General features: G+C 49.2%; 3 protein-coding genes across 4 annotated transcripts; 2 read left to right on the forward strand and 1 right to left on the reverse strand.

Moving 5' to 3' along the window:
- The first annotated feature begins 72 nt into the window (after window positions 1-72).
- Window positions 73-9818, forward strand: INPP5E (inositol polyphosphate-5-phosphatase E). 2 transcript variants are annotated; one of them, XM_048965773.1, is made up of 12 exons: window positions 73-284; window positions 405-643; window positions 1202-2231; window positions 3157-3280; window positions 3982-4079; window positions 4719-4843; window positions 4998-5117; window positions 5500-5607; window positions 5879-6040; window positions 6704-6819; window positions 7238-7374; window positions 8086-9818. In XM_048965773.1, exons 3-12 carry the CDS (start codon window positions 1384-1386, stop codon window positions 8216-8218), a joined length of 1971 nt encoding a protein of 656 aa, XP_048821730.1. In that variant the 5' UTR covers window positions 73-284; window positions 405-643; window positions 1202-1383; the 3' UTR covers window positions 8219-9818. The 2 variants fall into 2 exon arrangements, with proteins under 2 accessions (XP_048821730.1, XP_048821729.1); XM_048965772.1 differs by lacking the exon at window positions 405-643.
- A 122-nt stretch (window positions 9819-9940) lies between these two features.
- Window positions 9941-15785, reverse strand: PMPCA (peptidase, mitochondrial processing subunit alpha). The gene is made up of 13 exons (XM_048965774.1): window positions 15710-15785; window positions 15427-15629; window positions 15269-15348; window positions 14915-14997; window positions 14553-14647; window positions 14295-14395; window positions 13670-13933; window positions 13399-13491; window positions 13012-13130; window positions 12468-12558; window positions 12150-12212; window positions 11641-11785; window positions 9941-11315 (listed from the first exon to the last, which is right to left on the reverse strand). Exons 1-13 carry the CDS (start codon window positions 15760-15762, stop codon window positions 11146-11148), a joined length of 1560 nt encoding a protein of 519 aa, XP_048821731.1. The 5' UTR covers window positions 15763-15785; the 3' UTR covers window positions 9941-11145.
- A 94-nt stretch (window positions 15786-15879) lies between these two features.
- ENTR1 (endosome associated trafficking regulator 1) lies at window positions 15880-18233 on the forward strand. Its single transcript, XM_048965741.1, has 6 exons — window positions 15880-16225; window positions 16437-16510; window positions 17348-17459; window positions 17585-17647; window positions 17759-17898; window positions 18119-18233. The coding sequence occupies exons 1-6, from the start codon at window positions 15902-15904 to the stop codon at window positions 18210-18212; spliced, it is 807 nt and encodes a 268-aa protein (XP_048821698.1). The 5' UTR covers window positions 15880-15901; the 3' UTR covers window positions 18213-18233.
- The last annotated feature ends 425 nt before the right edge of the window (window positions 18234-18658 follow it).

An 18658-nucleotide genomic window follows, 5' to 3' on the forward strand; every position in this document is an offset into this window, starting at 1 on the left:
TCTTGCTTCAGTCCTCCAGCCGCGAGGGGGCGCTGCAGCGCCGTGCAGCGGGCGGGGCGGGGCGGCCTCGGAGCTACCGCCGCCGTTGCTAGGGCCGGGCCGCGGGGCTGCCGTTCCGCCGGGCCTCGAGCAGCGGCTCCGGCGGGAGCGGGGCGGGGCGGCTGCGGGCCCGCCTGGCAGTGCCGGGGCCCGGGCCTCGCTCGGCTGTGAGTGGAGACATCGAGAGGATTGCCCTGCGCGGCGGCGAACCCGGCGAGGGAGCGCGGGCCGCGTTCCTGTCAGCGGTGAGCGGGGCGGGACGGGCCGTGCGGGCCGCGCTGCGTGCGGGATGGGACGGATGGGACGGGACGGGCTGCGTGCGGGGCGGCCGGTCCTACCGTGCTCCTTCCGAGGTGTCCGTGCAGGTTTCCAAAGCTGTCTCTGCCGATCCATCCCTTCCTGAAGGCGGCTCGCCTCGAACCTGGCGCTGTCCCTAAAACTGGGGGGATGCTTTCTGAGTTTTGGATGTCAGGGGGAAATTCTTCACAGAGAGAGCGGTGAGGTGCTGGAACAACTGCCGGGAGAGGCTGTGGATGCCCCGTCCGTCCCTGGAGGTGTTCGAGGCCAGGTTGGATGGGGCCCTGAGCTGCTATGAAACGTGAAGGTTGGTGGCCCTGCTGTGGTGGGGGGTTGGAGATTCGTGATCCTTGAGGTCCCTTCCAACCAGGCCATTCTGTGATTCTGTGAGGTTCAGCAGCGGCTCCTGGGGTCAGTGCAGGAGGAATGGCGGCTGTGAGCTCCCTGCTGGTTGCTCCTTGCTCAGAGGCCGCTGGAAATTTCCTGGCCTGTGGCGCTGGCTGGAGGCTGAGCGCCGTGACTCACAGCAGGGCTTTACAAGAACGTTACAAGAACTGGCAGGGATGGATGGGCAGCTTTCATTTGCCGTCGTGCTGCTGGTGCACGCAGCTCTTTTCTTAAGGAAATACGTTTGAAGTGATGCTGAATATGCATGAGAGGGCATGTGGGAGGCCAGGACAGCGTCCTGCTCTTGTAAAAATTAGGATAATGTTGGTGCAAGGTCACGTTAAGGTTTGCATTGTTCTATAGCGTGGGCCTGCAGGGAGCTTGGCTTCCTGAGTCCAGAGTTTGCAGCTCAGGAAGCTCTCGTTCCTACGTGTTTCTTTTAGGAAAATTCATGTGTTTTACTCCTTGAAATTTGCAGACAATGCAGCTGTCCGCACACGCACCTTCCCTTTGTTCTCAACCAAAGACTGAACTGTCTCCAGGCTCCACGTCTTTCTGGCTTGGTTAAAGATTTGTTAGACACGGAGTAAGCGAAGGAAAAAAAGCTATGCTGTGAGGAAGTGCGTGTGGAGCAGCCCAGAGCTGTAACCCAGGAGGAGAATGAGTTCTCTCAATGGATTTTCGCAGCACTCAGGGACGTGCGTTACACAGAAGGCGGAAGGTGGAGCAGTACAGGACCTGCAAGCTAAAAAAGCGGGCAAAGCAGCAAAGAAGGAGCCCAGCGGCAACGGCGCCCTGACCTTTGAGTCTCCTCCAGGTGTGGATGCCTTCCTGAATGAAACCTTAAAGCTTCTACCGGACGAACTCAAAGCTAACGTGAAAATTAAATCAATTACCCCAAGGCCTCCGAGGAAACCCCGGCTGGAGCGTGCTGCATCTTTGGATGAGAAGAACTGGAAGAGGTGGAGGAGGTTTAGAACTAGTCAGGAAAGTCTGACCGATCCCAACGAGACGAGTTCCTCCAATGGTTCTCTGCAGGAAGCAGCCCTCACCTCTCCTGTCAGGGGTAGAGGAACCCCCTGTTGTGAGCCGAACTCCTTGCACAGTTCACCAGATGCCTCAGAAGAAAGTCCCGTGGGGAAAAGCAAAGGAAGCACTTCTGACCTGGGGAAACGAGCCTCTGAGATCTCCAGTGCCTTCGGCGGGCTTCTGCGTGGGAAAGCCTTTGTGGGCAGCAAACCCCGGCTGTCCCAAATAACTCCAGCTCGACCTCTGCCGCCCATGGAGCTCAACGTGGCCTCTCATACGCTGAGGACAGCTAATAAGATTGACCCAGATTTAATGGATTATCGACATTATTCTCAGAACAAGTTTGGGAGGGTAAGCAACAGCTTGAGTGACACCGGGCTGCATGGCAACGGGGTGCTCTACGATAATTGCTCCACAGACTCCATGAAATCTACGTTCAGCCTGCTCACTCCCATTCGTTCCAAGGATGTCCGAAGCAGGTACGTCCCCCAGCTGCTGGTGGCAAAGTGTGCTGTGTGTGGTAGGTGCCAGCTGCCCCGTGCAATCCTGATGGTCAGAGGCAGAGAACTTGTCACTGGTCGGTAGATCACCAAAGGTCTCTGTTGTTTAACTTACTGAGGAGGCTGGAAACAGTTTGTTGGTGGAAATACTGCTACAAATACTGGTACAAATACTCTGTGTTCTGCTTTGTGTGGTGTTTTTGTGTGTAAAAGATTTACCGTCGGTTTTCTTGTAAAGTTTAAGTAAGCTGTTTTGAAAGCTAAGGAGCAGTAGCTGTGCATGCTAACAGCTGGGAATTTTTCCACTCTGCCTCAGATTTTGTAGGATTCTTTTGAGGAATAATCTCAAGTCTCAGTACAGCTCTTTGTCCTACTGGGGCCCTGACCTCTTACTCAAGTTGGTTGTCTTCGTAGTTAAGCTTAGATCATTGATGGAGGGGGAACTGATTTTGCCTGTGAAGGCGTGGAATCCTCATTCTGCAAAGACCTCCCAGCACACAGCATAAACACTCTGATGTGGCACAGGTTGGGAAGCGTGCTGAAAGGCAAAGGACATCAAGTACTGAGCTGAAAATGGTGTGCTGTAGGTACACAGTGCACTGCAGGACCTCAGGGGATAAATCTGATCAATGATCCAAGGAGTGGGTGGCAGTAATGAAAGGGAAAGTAGTTCTGCTTTGAGCTGTTTTGTGTTTCCCTGCACGTCTACTGCTTCTTATCTTTGGGCTTCTAAAAACTGCAGACGTTCTGGTAAACTCAAAGGTAGCAGAATAGTGTATAAAGACATTGTTTTCTTGAGCTGAAGTTTTATTCTTTATTAACTCAAGGTTTGAGTGGTAGAAATCTGTATTCCAGTCACAATGCTGTTTTCTTAGACACTCCTTTGTGGATCTTCTGTTCACAGAAGCTATTTGGAAGGCAGCCTTCTGGCAAGTGGTGCCTTACTGGGAGCAGAAGAACTCAGCAGATATTTCCCTGATCGGAATATTGGAATTTTTGTGGCCACCTGGAACATGCAAGGCCAGAAGGTATGTGCACACAGTTCTCCAGCATGCTTTTGGCAGCAGTGGAATTACCCTGTATTTATCACAGGGAGCGGGGTGATGGTTTCTTCTTGTCATGACCGTGTTCCTAATCAATCTGATTCGTTGTCTTAGCCAAATGGCAGGGCCTTCCATGATACTCAGCTTAGAGATAAAGCCTCAGTGCTGGAGTTCCTCAGGTACTTGGTGTGGAAACAGCAAGAAGCTTCCTAGCACTTCTCTGGCTTTATGGCAGCTCCTTGACTCTCTATTGCTGGTAGGGTCACGTGAAGAGAGACGACTGATTGTTCAGTACTTAGAGAATATCCATAAAGAGTATCATCTCCTACCTGCATCTTTACTTAGCATAGGACTTCACAGTGGATTCAAATAGATGGTGGAGAAGCTGTGCTTGGAAGAACACCATCAGCCCCTGTGGTGTTCAGTAAAAAGCCTGTGAGCTTGGTGAAGAAGTACATCCTGGAAATGAGAAATGTCACCTTATCAGCCCGTGTAGTAACCAGCTGCAGTAAGAACTGTGGAGTGCTGGATGCTGCTGGGCTGACAGCACTTGAAATCTACCTTTGGAAGGAGTATTCTTAGTAGTATCCTACTTTAGAAGCATGGGTTGTTTGTACAGCTTGTAGCTTTATCTGCACTTCTCCTTTTGTAGTAAATCTTCTTATAATTTATTTTGTTAATAACAGGAACTTCCAGAGAATCTGGATGACTTCTTGTTGCCAACAGATCCTGACTATGCCCAGGACATGTATGTCATTGGGGTTCAAGAAGGCTGTCCAGACAGGTAGCAAAAACAATGTAATGAACCATCCTTTCTTCTTGTTAACTAGTCGCTTTGTTTTTAATTAGTCTGGCAATAATCATATTCTTCACAAACCACCTGGTAATGTCTGTGAATTGTATTGCCTGAGCACCATGGGAAATGGTGTGAGAGGAAAATGTCACAAAGATCTATAAAGATCCATACAGGATGTGGCCCATTAGCAGGGCAGCTAACACAACTCCTGTTCAGTAAGAGTGTAATCTGAGCCAGGTGTAGCCGAGCTCACTGACCATTAGTGTTAGCAATTCTGTGCTCATTAGTACAACATCCCTCCAAAATTTACTGTGTGAGGCTGACTAGCAGGTCACAGCCCCATGGCAGTCCCTGTTTTTGTTGTTGTTGGCTTTTTTTTAGATCACTCTTCCTTTGAGAATTGTATTGCCTTGGATTTGAGAGCTCTAAGTCACCAACATGCAGACCCTGCTCCATGGTCGTGGTTTAGACTGAGCAGCCTTTGTTGCACTATTGCTTTGGCAGCGGAGGTCTTGCTTATCCTTAGCTGCCTTTCTTCATCAGAAGGACAGCTCTGCTTCCACAGTGCTGATTGTCTTTCCTGGTTATTGTCTCCTGTGCTGATCCAGCTGTTGTTCTCTCCTGCAGAAGAGAGTGGGAGATCCGCCTCCAAGAGACTCTGGGCCCCCACTACGTCATGCTGTACTCTGCTGCACACGGAGTGCTCTACATGTCGGTCTTCATTCGAAGGGACCTGATCTGGTTCTGCTCAGGTGTGTGATCCAGTATGAGCTGGAGAATGGGGAGGTGAAAGGACTGCTGCTACCAGGTGTCTTGTCCTTTTCTCCGGGGCTGTTCCTCTCCTCCCTTCCATACTCGTTGCCTCTGGAGCTTTTCTCTAACAGCAGCTTTCCTTTCTCTTTCCAGAAGTGGAATATGCCACAGTGACAACCCGAATCGTATCTCAGATCAAAACCAAAGGAGCTCTGGGAATCTGCTTCACCTTTTTTGGGACCTCCTTTCTCTTCATTACCTCCCATTTCACATGTGAGACACCTACGGTTTTGTTAGAAGTGTCCTGATTGAGGAAGGAGGGGTTGATTTACAAAAGAAAGAAGGCTGCAGGGGGGCAAAAGAGCAGGACAGACTGAAGTCAAAGCTCAGCGCTGCTGAGCTGAAGAGGGGAAGGAGGGGAATATGTGTGGTAGCAACTTGAAAAGAAGCTGCTTAGAAAACAAAAATGAGTTCTGTGCATTTGTTTCCCTTTTTCCACTTTCTGCCATTATTTGTAAGTCTGCATGCTCCCTGGGGCAGTGTTCCTTTTTACAGGAATGTCTGATTCCCACTGAAAAGCTCTTGTTATCATTAAAAACATAGAGCTGAATGCAAATGATGCATCCTTGCCAGTAGTGGGATTTCTGTATTTCAGCTGGAGACAGTAAGGTGAATGAGAGGAAGCTGGACTACAGCAAAACCATTCAAGCACTTACCCTTCCTAAGGTCGTTCCAGACACAAACCCGTATCGATCCAGTTCTGGTAAGTGTGAAACATTCTTCTGTGTGAGCCCATGTGAGCAGGGGTTGTGCAGAATGAAGGGGAGTGCACAAAGGAAGAGAAATGGGATGGCTTTTTTTGAATTAGTTGATGTAAAAAGGGGCTGCGTGTCTTTCTCTGTGAGGATGGCTCTTATTCACACAGTTTCTATTTTTCAGTTGAATCGTAATTTGGGGGATGTTTGAGAGAAAAGGTTGAAATGGAGGAGCCGTTTGTTTCCTTTTATACTGATGCCTCTGCCTTGAATCTGCAGGTGATGTTACAACTCGGTTTGATGAAGTATTCTGGTTTGGTGACTTCAACTTCCGACTAAATAAGGACCGTGAAACTGTGGATTCCATCTTGAGCCAGCATCCAGAAACAGGCGTCTCCAAACTGCTGGCCTATGACCAGCTTACCAGTGAAATGGGTAGAGGTAAGTAGCAGCTGTCCTCCCCAGCCTGCAGGAACAAAGGTTCCTTCGTACAAAAATGATTACTGCCAACTCCCTGTTTTATAAAGATATCCCCTGCTTTTTCTTGTGAAGATCACTAGAAAGGGAACTCAGCAGTTGTTGAATCTAGTGGGAGTCTGTCAAAGAGAATTCTGCATTTTGAATCACAGAATCGCAGAGCTAACATAAAGGACTTACAAGATTCTTCTTGGGGGATTGGACTCGATGATCTGTGGAGGTCCATTCCAACCCCTACAATTCTGTGATCCTGCATTTTGCTGTGTACTGTCATATATTGTGCCAAGCTGCTTGTTGCTCTGTTTCATCCGATTCCTCTGTAAAACGGACCTAATTCTCTCACAGCACCAAGGGCATTTAGGTTGAACAGACAGCAAACACAAAGCACTGTGAGCTTTTAATGGAAGGGGAAGCACATGCACCAAGTGTTTGTTTAAATAGGCACAGACTAGCTATTCATCATCATTTCACATAAGAACCTGAACTTCCTACATTTCCAGAGCCTAGTCTTCCCTAGTCATGCATGTACACGCTTGCATTAGTTCAACAGTGTTGAATAAGTGCAGCATGAGTGCCAGTGTGATGGAAGGGGTTTGTTGTTTACATTGCTCTTCCCCTCCCATACAGGGTCTATTTTCAAGGGATTCCAGGAGGCTGACATTCACTTCCGTCCTTCCTACAAGTTTGACATAGGCAAGGACAGCTATGACACCACTTCCAAGCAGAGGACTCCTTCCTACACGGTAAGATTGGATTGCAGAGCAGCACTCTTGGAAGGGCTGCTTAGGCATCTTCCTGTCTCCAAAGGGGATTCTCACCTGCATTAAAAAGCTGCCTTGAATATGCTCCCTCCTGTAGTAGGTCTGCATGAGATACAGCCATACTGAAATTTGTCAAGGATAGCAGGGCACGTGGAATTGTTGAACACGTGAGAGTTTGTCACAGACTGCCTGTCTTACTTTTTCCTGCCTCACATCATGTTACAGTGCATTATCTGTGCTCAGAACTGGACACAAAAGTGCTGTTGGGATCAGACACATTCTTCATGACTGCATCCCTGCCCAAGAATTTCTCTCAGTAGAGTCTAATCAATGAACTGGTGCTTCTCTCCAGCACAGACATGCAAAGGGAGTTACTGTGAGTTTCCTCTGTGTCTCCCAGGATCGAGTAGTGTTCCGCAGTCGGTACAGAGATGACATCCAAGCTGTTAAATACTCATCTTGTCCTGTGATCAAAACCTCAGACCACCGTCCTGTGTTTGCTTTGTTCCGTGTGAAAGTGAGGCCTGGCAGGGACAAGTAAGTACCTGTGGTGCTGCTCTGTTCAGCTGTACGTGTCTGCAGTGATCCTGAGGATGTGCTGCTCCCTTTCAGCATTTGGGAGAATCCCTGAAGTAAGAGTGAATTCCCTGCACTTCCTTGTGTTTGTTTTTTAGCCTATATTTGTTGCCAGTGGTCAGAGCAGTAATGGTGCTTAAGCCTTGCAGCTGACATCAGAAATCCTGGCTGCCGGGTCTCTTAATCCTCCTGAGGGAGATTAATGGAGCCTGTTGCAGTTGGCTGAGTCTGTGTTCTACCTGAGAATGCAGCTCTCTGGTTTGCCTTTAAGCATGGGCACATTTCATCCTCTGTTTCTCTTTCCCTGTTTTGGGATTGGTGCTGTTTGTCCCAGTGGTGGCTGTGTTCCAACATAGCTGCATGCATATGAATTGTAGACTCTCCAAATTTCTTACTATTCCACTGTCAGCTCTGTGCCAGTGTAACTGCTCAGAAAATGCAGTTAAGTCACTGAAATTTAGTGTAAGTAGCCTGCTGAGGGAGTTTGAAACCCAGGTATCTAGAAAAGGATGATTTCTTGGAGCACTTGATCAATTAGAATTGGGATTTGGATGGAGGGGGGCTTAAAAAAAGGTTAAAAAAAAATATCTGGCCCCTTGTTTTATGAATTAGTTGTTAAATGTTGGGCAAACAGGAATACATCTGTGCCCTAATCTTGTTTCTGTATTGCAGTATTCCACTTGCTGCGGGGCAGTTTGACAGAGAGCTCTACTTAATTGGAATAAAGAGGCGGATTACAAGGGAACTTCAGAATCGACGACAGCAAAAGGACCAAAAATCCAGCAGCATATGTAGCATTTCCTGAGCTAAGAACTCTGCAACGCTTGTGTTAGAGGTGCCTGGAAAGAGGATTTCAAGCCACGGCAACATCTGCAGGGAATTGTCTGCTTTAGCACCTCTGGCAGTTGCTGGGGCCTGTGAAGAATGTCTTAAACCTCACCCTGGATTCATTTGCATGAGGTAATCCATACAGCTCAAATGCTTTTGCTGAAGCAAAAAGAGTTGGTTATTTAGGGCATCCATTCCAACAGACGCAATATTGTTGACCGTACTGTCTTTGGGAAGACCAGATGCAGGCTGTCTCTTCTAAGGTGACTCCATACAGGGTCCACATCTCTTGGAACTGGCATGGCTGGGGGCAAGGGACCTAAGAAAAACCTGCAGGAGGGTGAAAATGTTGGTTTGTCTGTTTGATTTGGTCAGGTTCCCCCTCGTATGTTGTGGGTTTGGGTTTTTATTCCTTACCTGTAGCCAAATGTGCAGTATTCTGTAAAATGCTGAATGGGGACCACTTAGGGAACAGGTCAGTTTTGTCTATGGATGGTTACTCCTGAGTTGGGCTTTTTTGGACCTCTGCAGCAGGATCTGTATGAGTGTACAGTCGTACATTGGAGGTGTACAAACATTGCCTTTCAATAATTATTCTGTAGGCCTTTTTTGTTAGCAGGGAGGTGTGTAAATCTCTCCCACCATGCATTTGTCTGTTGGGATTGCTGGAAGCACCCCCTACTTCAGATCACTCCCCCCTTTCTGCAGCAGGACGCTCAAGTTGGAAACAATCGTCTAAATGCAGCTACTGGGTGATGTTCCACCAAAGTGATTGAGATGTTGAATGAGGACTGAGGAAGGAAGCAGGGAAACTGCAGCAAGTCAGATCAGTGCCATTCTGTTACCTCTGATGACAGTTAAATTCCCTTTGTTTTCATTTTCCCAATTCAGTGAACTGTGAATAACTTGCTGTTTTTGATGTGTTGTTCCCCTAGAGATAAACACACACATGAACTGGTGTGGCACTGGTGAAAGGTTAAGTACAGCTAATATTTATAGGCACAGAGTGGCTGGGCTATTCATCACCTCAGTACATAACACCATGCAAACAATTTGGAAGTGCTGCTAACTATGCAACCTGTCCAAGACAGGGCTTCTGTTCTGCGGTACAAACATCATGGCACTGAGCTGGCTGTAGCCACCAGCTATTCGGATTTCCTTTCTTTTTAAAGGAATAAAAATAAATTCATATGGTACCATAAATGAGAGCCAGTCTTATTGCAGGGCTGTCAGAACTCCAGCCGTTTGTGATGCCTGCTAACCCTCTGGGTGACCTCAGCCATTCTTCTTCAGCTAAAAAGTGAGACAGGCTCCTTTGCTATTACTTGCACTGAACAAATGAAGGGCATTTCAGCTGCCAGCTCAGGAAAGGTAGTGCTTAACTGCTCCATCTCAGAACTCTTGCTACTTGCTTCAGTCATTTAGAGATATCTTTATTGCCTTTAAAAACACGCACAGCAATCGAATGACTTCCATTCTGTGAGTTCTGTAAGAAGCAATGTAACGTGTTTTGTTCCAGTTATGTAAGGTATGGTGATAAAGCAGATCGTAGCTGCCTCGTGGCATGCTGCTCCCCACAACACACAACAAGCCATGACATGCTGCGATGCAGCTGTCTCCACTTCTAAGTCCATACAGCCAGGCATTATTCAACCCAAGGTGCTTTCTCATCTCTTCTGGGTCCCCATTTTTTCCATATGTTAAACATCTGCCTTTTTTTTCTTTCTGGAACACGATGGCAGTCCCATGTCTGCTACTTTCAGTATCACCAGCTTTCTAAACATTGTCATTTCATTGAATTTAACTGCTTCCTGAGCTCCACGCCAGTGTAAGGCTGACAGATCTGCCTTCTTTTGTGCCAGGCCTTAAATTAATCTGACTGACACTCTGAAGAAAGGTAGGGTACAAGTTTAAGGTGCAACTCCTTCAAATATTGGTTTGGGAGTAAGAAAAACTTTTATTCTTTAGCATAATTCACTTTCAAATGAGAATCTACTTTCCCTTGGGTTCTAGCATAATTATTAAGTTATTCCCAGACATATGAATTCTAAGAGTATTACAGATGGTAAATTACAGCAGTAAAATAATCCACAATGCTCGGACCAGAACCTGGATTTCAGATTCTGTTTGCATGGCTATCAACCAATACTTTCCCAAGTCACTTTGACCAAATACTTGTTCACCATGGTGATAGCTGGAATATTCTCTGATCAGAGAGTATGCAAATATTCTCTTGAGCAGCATTTTCAGCAGTCCTCCTCTACCCATACAGGTCTCACAGGATGTCTCACTGGAGTACAACATATCAAACTGAACTGTAATCTAAAGCAAATTCATTAAAACAAGTGTGGTGGGCACCCTTGCGAAGGAAAGCTATTAATTAGAGGAACACACCTCTAATTATTAGCCTGAAGCCTTTTGTTTCGTTTCATCCCATCTGGCCTGCTGCCAGGTGTCTGCAGGGGCAGGGAGGCCTCTGCCTTCCCCAAGGCACACAGCGGGGCCTCTGATGTCACATCCACACTGCTGCTGCTGAAAAGGCTGCTCCTGCAATATGGCTTAGAGGTAACACACAGCAGTGACTTCTCAGGTACGTGCTTTCGGTTGCAGTGATGGATGTTTGGGGCTGCTATGCTCTCCCCAGTACCAAGAGAAAGCTGTATACACCCATCTTCTCTTGAGGATCAGAATACTCACCCTGAGCCAGGGTGGGCCTGTAAATCCACTGAGCTCTTTGTAGCCCAATGTTGTGAAGCAGCTTTGCTCAGCTGTAACGTCAGTGTGTTTGCACAGCATGCCTGGAAAGATCTGGGAGGGAGTGGAGCTGTCTAGCAGTATTACAAATGCACGAGAACAAAATGAAAGCAGCAGCAAGTCTCTCAGATACATTCAGGAAGTGCTGCTTTATCGAAAGAGCCGGTAGAGCCGGGGGAGCCGGCCGTCCTTACTGGAAAGGGCTTCTTGGATGTGTTCGTAGGTGGGCAGATCTGTCAAGTCACCCAGTGCAGCCACAGCTGGTTTCTTATGGAGCATCTTAGTGACCACTCTCTTGATGTCAGAGGATTTCACCTTACCTGCAGTGGAAAAAAAAAAGCCAGAGCTGTAACAGCCACATTCTGAATAGCACAAACCAGCTTTATTGTGGTACCAACTCAGACCCCACGGTGCTCAGTAAACCAAATCATCACTAGCCATAGACCTTCTCTACCACGACTCAGCTTTCTCCCTTCTTCTAGCAAACAATACTCGCTTGCAAGCAACTGAGAAGATCAGTTTGAAATCTGTATTTAACTCCTCATACTAGAGCACTTCATCTATGCTATCAATATACATATTTAAGCTGCCACCCCTGGGTTGTACCCACAAATCTATCCAGGGAAGGAAAACTGGTTTACTCACTGATCAGTGCACAAAGCTCATGAGGCAGTTTCCTGGTGTTCGTTGCCAGCACTTGCCTTCCCACATCTTCAAAGATTACTGGTCTAGATTCAAGGTTCATCATGAGCATAGACTTGAGTTGTGTTTTTGCTCTCTCAAGTTCCACCTGTAAATGAGCAGCGGATACAAACATCTTCTAAGATAACTGGCCACTGCTCTCTAATACAAGCTAGCAACGTCCTCTGGAAAACACAAGTGGTTGGATTAGTGCCATATTCCAGCCCAAACAGCCTTTCTTTTGCTCGGATGAGTGCCATATTCCAGCCCAAACAGCCTTTCTTTTGCTCTACAAAGATTGGAGAGCAGTGGAGCACTTCAGAGTTATGCAAGACCTTCCTCTTTCGTGAGCATGCTGCTAAAATGGACATTCTTTCATGGAAACACATGAAATACTTCACCCCAGCAGGGCCAATACAATGCAATACTTCAGCTCAAAGACCATCACACAGCCTGCAAGTTATGTTGCTGACCTCTCCTATCGCTCCTGCCATTAGAATGAATTCTCTTGTGATGATTTCCACCATCTCTCGGACCTAAGAAAAACAGGTATTTGAAACAAAATTACAACAGTGATTAACATTCTGTTAAGACAGCATAACGTGCTCAACATCGAGTTTGATTTCAGAAGACTGCTCTGTTGGATTCCAGTAGTTTTGCAATATTACAAGTTTATAGATATCTGCTACCACATTATCATCAAGTACAAAAATCCAATCCTATCCCTGTTTGGTAATCAGTGATGCAATGACTGCTTAAGGACACCTGCCCTTGAGTACAGGACTCAATACCTGTTTGGGATCTGCACTGGCATGTATGCACAGGAGACCTGTGTCCTCGTAACTGTGGTGGTAAGAAGTTGCATTATACATCCAGTGGTGCCTGTGATGCACAAACAGAACGTTAAAGTTTAGACAATAGAATATAAATATCAAATTAAAAAAACCACGGGCAGTAATTCCCCTCCTAACTCATTTTCAGGCTTCTCAGTAGTACCAGAAGCATTGGTCAGCTGACAGTTCCTCCTTCTTACCCTCTGAATCCGTGAGACTAAACAGAAAACTGGGACAGTACTCCTAGCACCTACAGCCAACTCTGTGCATATTCCCTGCCTGAAGGAATGGATCGGGCTAATGGAAGAAGAAAGGATTCTGGCTCACTTCTGACCTTTCACCCTTTCAGAATGCTCGCTAGCAAGCAGATCAGTCTCACGAATTTCCAGCAGAATAAGCTGATGTAAAACCTAGGAGTGCTGCCTTTCACAGGACAAGGCCTTCCATGACAGCCTGCTGTAGAAGACTGTTTGCTAAATGGATTGCAGAAACACAAACAAACCTGTTGAGCACATTGAGATACAGTCGGGTGAACATGCCCTTGCCAGGCCCTCCAGCTGAAAAAGAGCCACCGCCTCCCATCATCATATTTAATACTGCAAAGGGAATGAAGTCTTCCTCCTGAAAATCAGGATGAAATTCAGTCACTGAACAGCAGAGACCCAGCAGAGCTCTCAAGGATCAGGGATGAGTAAAGAGAAAAAGAATTCAAAACATGGCACAAGAGGAATGGGAAGATCAGTGCCTTTATCAACTGGTGAGTGAAAAAGCTCTTTCTGCATACAGGTTCCATCAGCAAGAGTGCCAATGCTCACATATTGAGACATAGTAGCTTGAGGTTCTGCAAGTACAGGGCAACCAATACACAGTATCTTAGGTTGATACTTACTAAAAATGAGCAGCTTTCTAACCCAATCATAATGTGGGTAAGCTCTGGGATTGGAGTGGGGCCCAGGCTCACATCTGACATGTCTTTTTCGACCTGTGTGAAAAGCAGACAAACCATTAGGATTGATTTTCACATCTGTCTTATCCAGCTTGCAAAATTCCTATTAATCAACTCATCAACCAGGTTAGGGCAGATCCCACAGCCAGTTTGGGATCATATTCAAATCAGCAACTCTAACAGAAAGGAAAAGGCCGTTCCACCTTCCTTTTACCTTGACAATGCCTCCCGTGTACTGAGCCACAGACCTGTCCACCTCCTTGGTCTGTGCACTACCCCACACTGGCTCCACTCCAAGCAGATATTTCTTTGCACACTCCACCAACTGCTCGTGCTCAATTCCCACCCCTGCCAGCACCATCCTGTCCGGCGTGTAGTAATTGCTCAGGTATGAGTGCAGGACTTTCTGATCAATTTTGTCAGTGTTTTCCACTGGGCAGAACCTCTTCAGTCCAACTGTATTTTCTCTGTAGGCTGCCTAAAAGGAAATAGACACACTGAAGTAGCAAATATTAGTTCACCCCCTCAATCTACACCTTTTGGTTGAGACTTGGGAGAAAGGACAGACTGAGCACTGTTTCAGTAACGTTAGCATAAATCAGCATCTCAACAAAGCCAATGTATGATCACTACACTATGAACTCAGATTAAAATCTTTCCTGTATCAAATATAGAGCAGAGGCAGCAAAATTCTCCCTCGTACCACTGAGATCTGAGTAACAGAAAAATCTGTTTTCAAAAGTCTGAAATTAACCCTGCGCTCAGGGGAAACTGAGGGAGAGGATGCAGTGTGTCTCACACAGGGCGCTGCACACAGGACAGACTTCTCAGTGTTTTACCGCGTGGATCATTTCTGTGAGGAGAGGCTCTGGATCAGGTCTCATATTCAAGTCCTCGAGCTCAAACCGTACAGCCATTCGAGTCATCTCCATTTCTTCATCTGTAATAAGAGAGAAAGTGACAGATAACAGCCGCCAGGCGAGATCCTCATGTGCTGAAGGAGAACTCTCAAGCTTCTTGGTGAGCACGATCCAATGGAGAATTCTCCAGTCGTGCTTTGGGATTCCTGTTCCGAGGCAGATATTATGTTCCCAAACCTGATAACCTGGGCTGCAGGGCTACGTCAGCCAGCAAGTTGACCACCGTGTCCAAGCCTTTGGCATCAGCAGAAACAGCATACATGATGGTGTCCCTGCAAGGCAAGCAGAGGGTGCTGCTCTGAGAATCACATTCGCTCAGTAACGGTGCTTTAGGGCATCACAGCTAAAGATGCTTGCCCATAACTCAATAAATGCTTTGAAAAGGCAACTCTATTGGCTCTTATTATCCCGCCAGTTCACTTTTGGGATTTCTTAGCAGATGCCACAAGCAGGATTCTGCTGCTCAGAAGAATAATGCAACTTCTACTGTCACAGTGACTGTCAGTCACCTCAAAGGGAACAGAGGAAGTCCCTCGTACCTTGAAGCCTGGCAGTCACAGATGCCTCCGTGCTTTTCTAAGGTGAGAAGAATTTCATCTTTGCTGCTAAACTGCGCTGTGGACTAAGAATGAAGATCGTCAGTGTCACAAAGCAGCAGAGTGACAACAATTTATAACCTCTCCCTGCAGCCCAGAACGGGCACCTCCTGCTCCAGCACAGCACCGCAGCCTCCCTTTTAAGTTCTGTAAGTCAAACCGTTCCCTAAATACTAAATTCAGAGATGGGAGCACCGCAGGCTTCAGAGAGCGCCGGGATCCAATTCGTACAGACCGACCCCACACCGCCGCCGCTGTCCCCAGCCCTGCACACAGCGCGGACCCCGCGCTACTCACGGAGAACGCCAGCTTCTCCAGGAAGTGCGCGATGCCGCTCAGGTACTTCGCTTCGTGCCGCGATCCGGAGTTGATGAGGACTGGCGGCAGAAAGCACGAGATCAGCACGCCGCCGGCCCAGCCCGAGGCTCGGCGCCCCGCCCGCTCCCAGCACTCACGGCCCACGGTGCAGAACTGCCCGAATTTGTTCTGAGAGGCGACGCGCAGCCCGTTCTCCAGCACCGTCACCCTCGTCTCGAAGCGCTCCCGGCCCTCGGCTGCCGCGAACACGGCTTTGGGCACGCCGGGCAGCGGGCACGTCAGCGACACGTTGGGGTAGGAGCCACCTCCGCTGTAGCTCCGGGCGGCCGCCAGCCCGCACCTACGAGACAGCCGCAGCCGCCATTAGGGGAGGGGCCTCCGTTACCGAGAATAACGAGCTCCTCCCCCGCCGAGGCTCACCGCCGGGCCGGGCCCCACGCTCCGCGCCTCAGCCACGCCGCGGCGGCCGCCATCTTGCCGTGCCCCCGAGTCTCGCTTCCGGCCGGCGCCGGGTCACGTGAGCGCCGCGCGGCGTGCGGTCGGGAAAGAGGCGGGTCGGTCTGCCCGGATTGGCGGAGCGCTGCGGGGGGGCGGGGCGAGGAGCGCCGAGCGATGGCGGCGGCGGAGCCTCCCGCGGCCGAGCCCAACCCGTTCTCCTTCCGCGAGTTCGTGCGGAGCAAAGCCCGGGGCGTCGAGGAGCCCGTCCAACTCAGCCCCCACCCCGCTTCCCCTCCTCGGGCGGCTCTGCCCGGCCCCCTTCTCGGCTCCCTGTCGCTGCCCGGCCCGGCGCCTCCCGCCGAGGCGGAAGAGGACGGAGATGATGCGGGGTGGAGCGGCAGTTACCGGCCTGCGGCTGCCGAGCGGGAGCACCGCGCTGTGAGCCGCCGTGAGGGCGGCGGGGCGGGCGCTGCTCCGAGAGAGCGCTGCTACGAGGAGGTGAGCGGGGGCGGACGGATGGGGAACCGCTGCGACGGGATGCGGCGCTGTGGGAGGGAAAGGCTGCCCCCAAACCGGGCCGTTGAACCAAGCTGCTCGGCACCAGATGTAATTCTGCCCTCTCGTGTCTCGCGGTCCCGCCCTCGGGGTGTTTGGGGGCCGTTAAACCGCTCCTCGCCTCTAAGAAGGATTTATTTCTTTTCTCTTTTAGCTGAAAGCAGAGAATGCCGCGTTGAGGAGGAGGATCCGTGAGCTGCAGGAGATCTCTGGAACTCAAGCAGACGTGTGAGTGAGGCACAGCGTGGGGAAGGAGTAAATGAATTGTCTTAGGGTGCCCCCTGGAAAGAGAGAAAAGCTTCCTAGAAGTGAAGTGAACTCTGTTCTGTTTGTTAAAAAGCTTTACCACAGAATCACAGGAGCCAAGGTTGGGAAAGACCTACAAGATCATCCAGCCCACCCATCACCAATAGCTCTCACCCAACGTGTCCCTCAACACAACGTGCAAACGTTCCTTGAACACCTGCAGGGTCACTGAATCCGCCACCTCCCTGGGCAGCCCATTCCAGGGGGCTCTTTCAGAGAAGAATCTGATTCTGGTTTATCAGATCCGTTTTTCTTATGCACGGTGAGGTGAAGTTTTGTGAGTGCATTTAGGCTTCACGCAGCTTAAGTTGTAAAAGTAATGGCAAGATTCCACAGGAGGTAATTTCTCTCCTTTAAAGCAAGAAGAGCATTTTAATGTTGGCAGGTGATTAACTCAATGTTGGGAGACATTAAAATCCTGAGGTTGAACAACTGACTGATCCATGGTAGTGATTTCTCTTTGCTGTGCTGCTCCTCGCCATGAGGCAGCTGCTGCTCCCGTGGTGATGGGGTGACTGTTACAGAATGCTCCACACTGACTGTGAACACACACGTTTTCTGTACAGTTATGCTGTGTTCAGCTGTTTCTATTGGTGCTGGTGGATGACGAATGCAGAAATCCCTTGAGCTGCAGCCTACAAAGGCAGTTCTGTGAGATGCCTTACTTTTTTGTTATGTGAAGAACAGAGTTTCTCAGTTCTTCCCCTGGAATTTTCGTGTGGTTATTTTACCAAATGCTATTTTCTATCTTATTTTAAGGGTGCGGAAGCTTGAAAGAAAGCTCGAGGAAAACAAAATTAAAGAAGAGAAGGAAGCTCAGGACTTGGAAGCAATGGTGCAGCACGTGGAACAGAATCTCCAGCTGATGACTGTAAGTGCTGCCACCCCCATCTCATACAGCATTCAGAGCAAAGGTGCTACAACACAAACCAAATCGCTTCCAGCGATACCAGCGAGCCTTCCAACATCTCACGCTCATCCTCCATTCTCTTTCAGAAACGGGCTGTAAAGGCAGAAAACACCGCTACAAAACTGAAACAGGAGAATGCATTACTTCAGGTACAAAGCAATAATGTTCTAAAGGCCTCCGCTGGCTGCTGCTGCACCTCACTCAGTGCTGCGAGTTCTGTGTTATATTTTCGTTATCAAGGGTTTGATTTCCCTTCCAAGGTTCAGCTGAAGAATTACAAGATGGAGAATGAAGCTCTGAGGTCGGGGCAGTCAGCAAGCCTGGCTGTGGTGAGACAAAACGCAGACACAGCCTTACAGAACCTTCTGACTGTTATCACAAACTCTCGATCTTCAATAAAGTAAGTTGTTTCCAAGCGCTCTGCTAGCTCTATCTCAGGTGCTAAATGCTGACAGCAGCCAGAGAATAAGCATCCCCACTAGGGGGAGTGAAACTTGGGTTCTTTATTATGCACTGCAGGTCAGTCCCTGTTCTCGCTTAGTTGCAATGTGTTTTCTTCCAGAAAACAGTGCCTGTGTGCTTTATCCTCTCCAGTCTAACGCTGTGTTTCTCTCACCCAGGCAGCTGGTCTCTGGAGCAGAATCACTGCAGCTCGTCGCCGATCTCCTTAAATCCATAGACAGAATTTCTGAGGTGTCTGAAGATGGACAATGAAACCAACCAGGGACTCGGAGCTCAGCGCAGAACTCCTTACTGAGCGCTGCTGCAGGAGCAGCTCCTCCATCCCTGCGGATGGCTGAGGTTGGAGCCGGCACGGGGCGGGACCGATCCCACAAAGGGCAGCGCTCAGCCAACAGCGAGCGGGACCGCAGCGCCCTGCCCTGCTCCGGAGGGCGCCAACAGGGCTGGCAGGAAGGCCCGGCCTCGCCCGGGAACGGGCTGCCGCGCTGCTCGCAGGAACGGCTCGGTGCGGCCGCAGGGCCGGGCGCTGCCCGCCGTGTAACGGAGCGATTAAAGGCGGAGGCGACTCGCGGGTCGCGGTCTTGGCGAAGCTGTGCTCCTATTGGCTGTCTCATGTCACGTGCTCTGGGCTCAGCTGACCGATGCGCCCCGCGGCGATTGGTCGACGGGCGGAGAGGGGCGGTGCCGCGGCGGCACAG

The sequence above is a fragment of the Lagopus muta genome, chromosome 19 (genome assembly GCF_023343835.1).
Source record: "Lagopus muta isolate bLagMut1 chromosome 19, bLagMut1 primary, whole genome shotgun sequence".
In the NCBI taxonomy this organism is placed as follows: Eukaryota; Metazoa; Chordata; class Aves; order Galliformes; family Phasianidae; genus Lagopus; species Lagopus muta.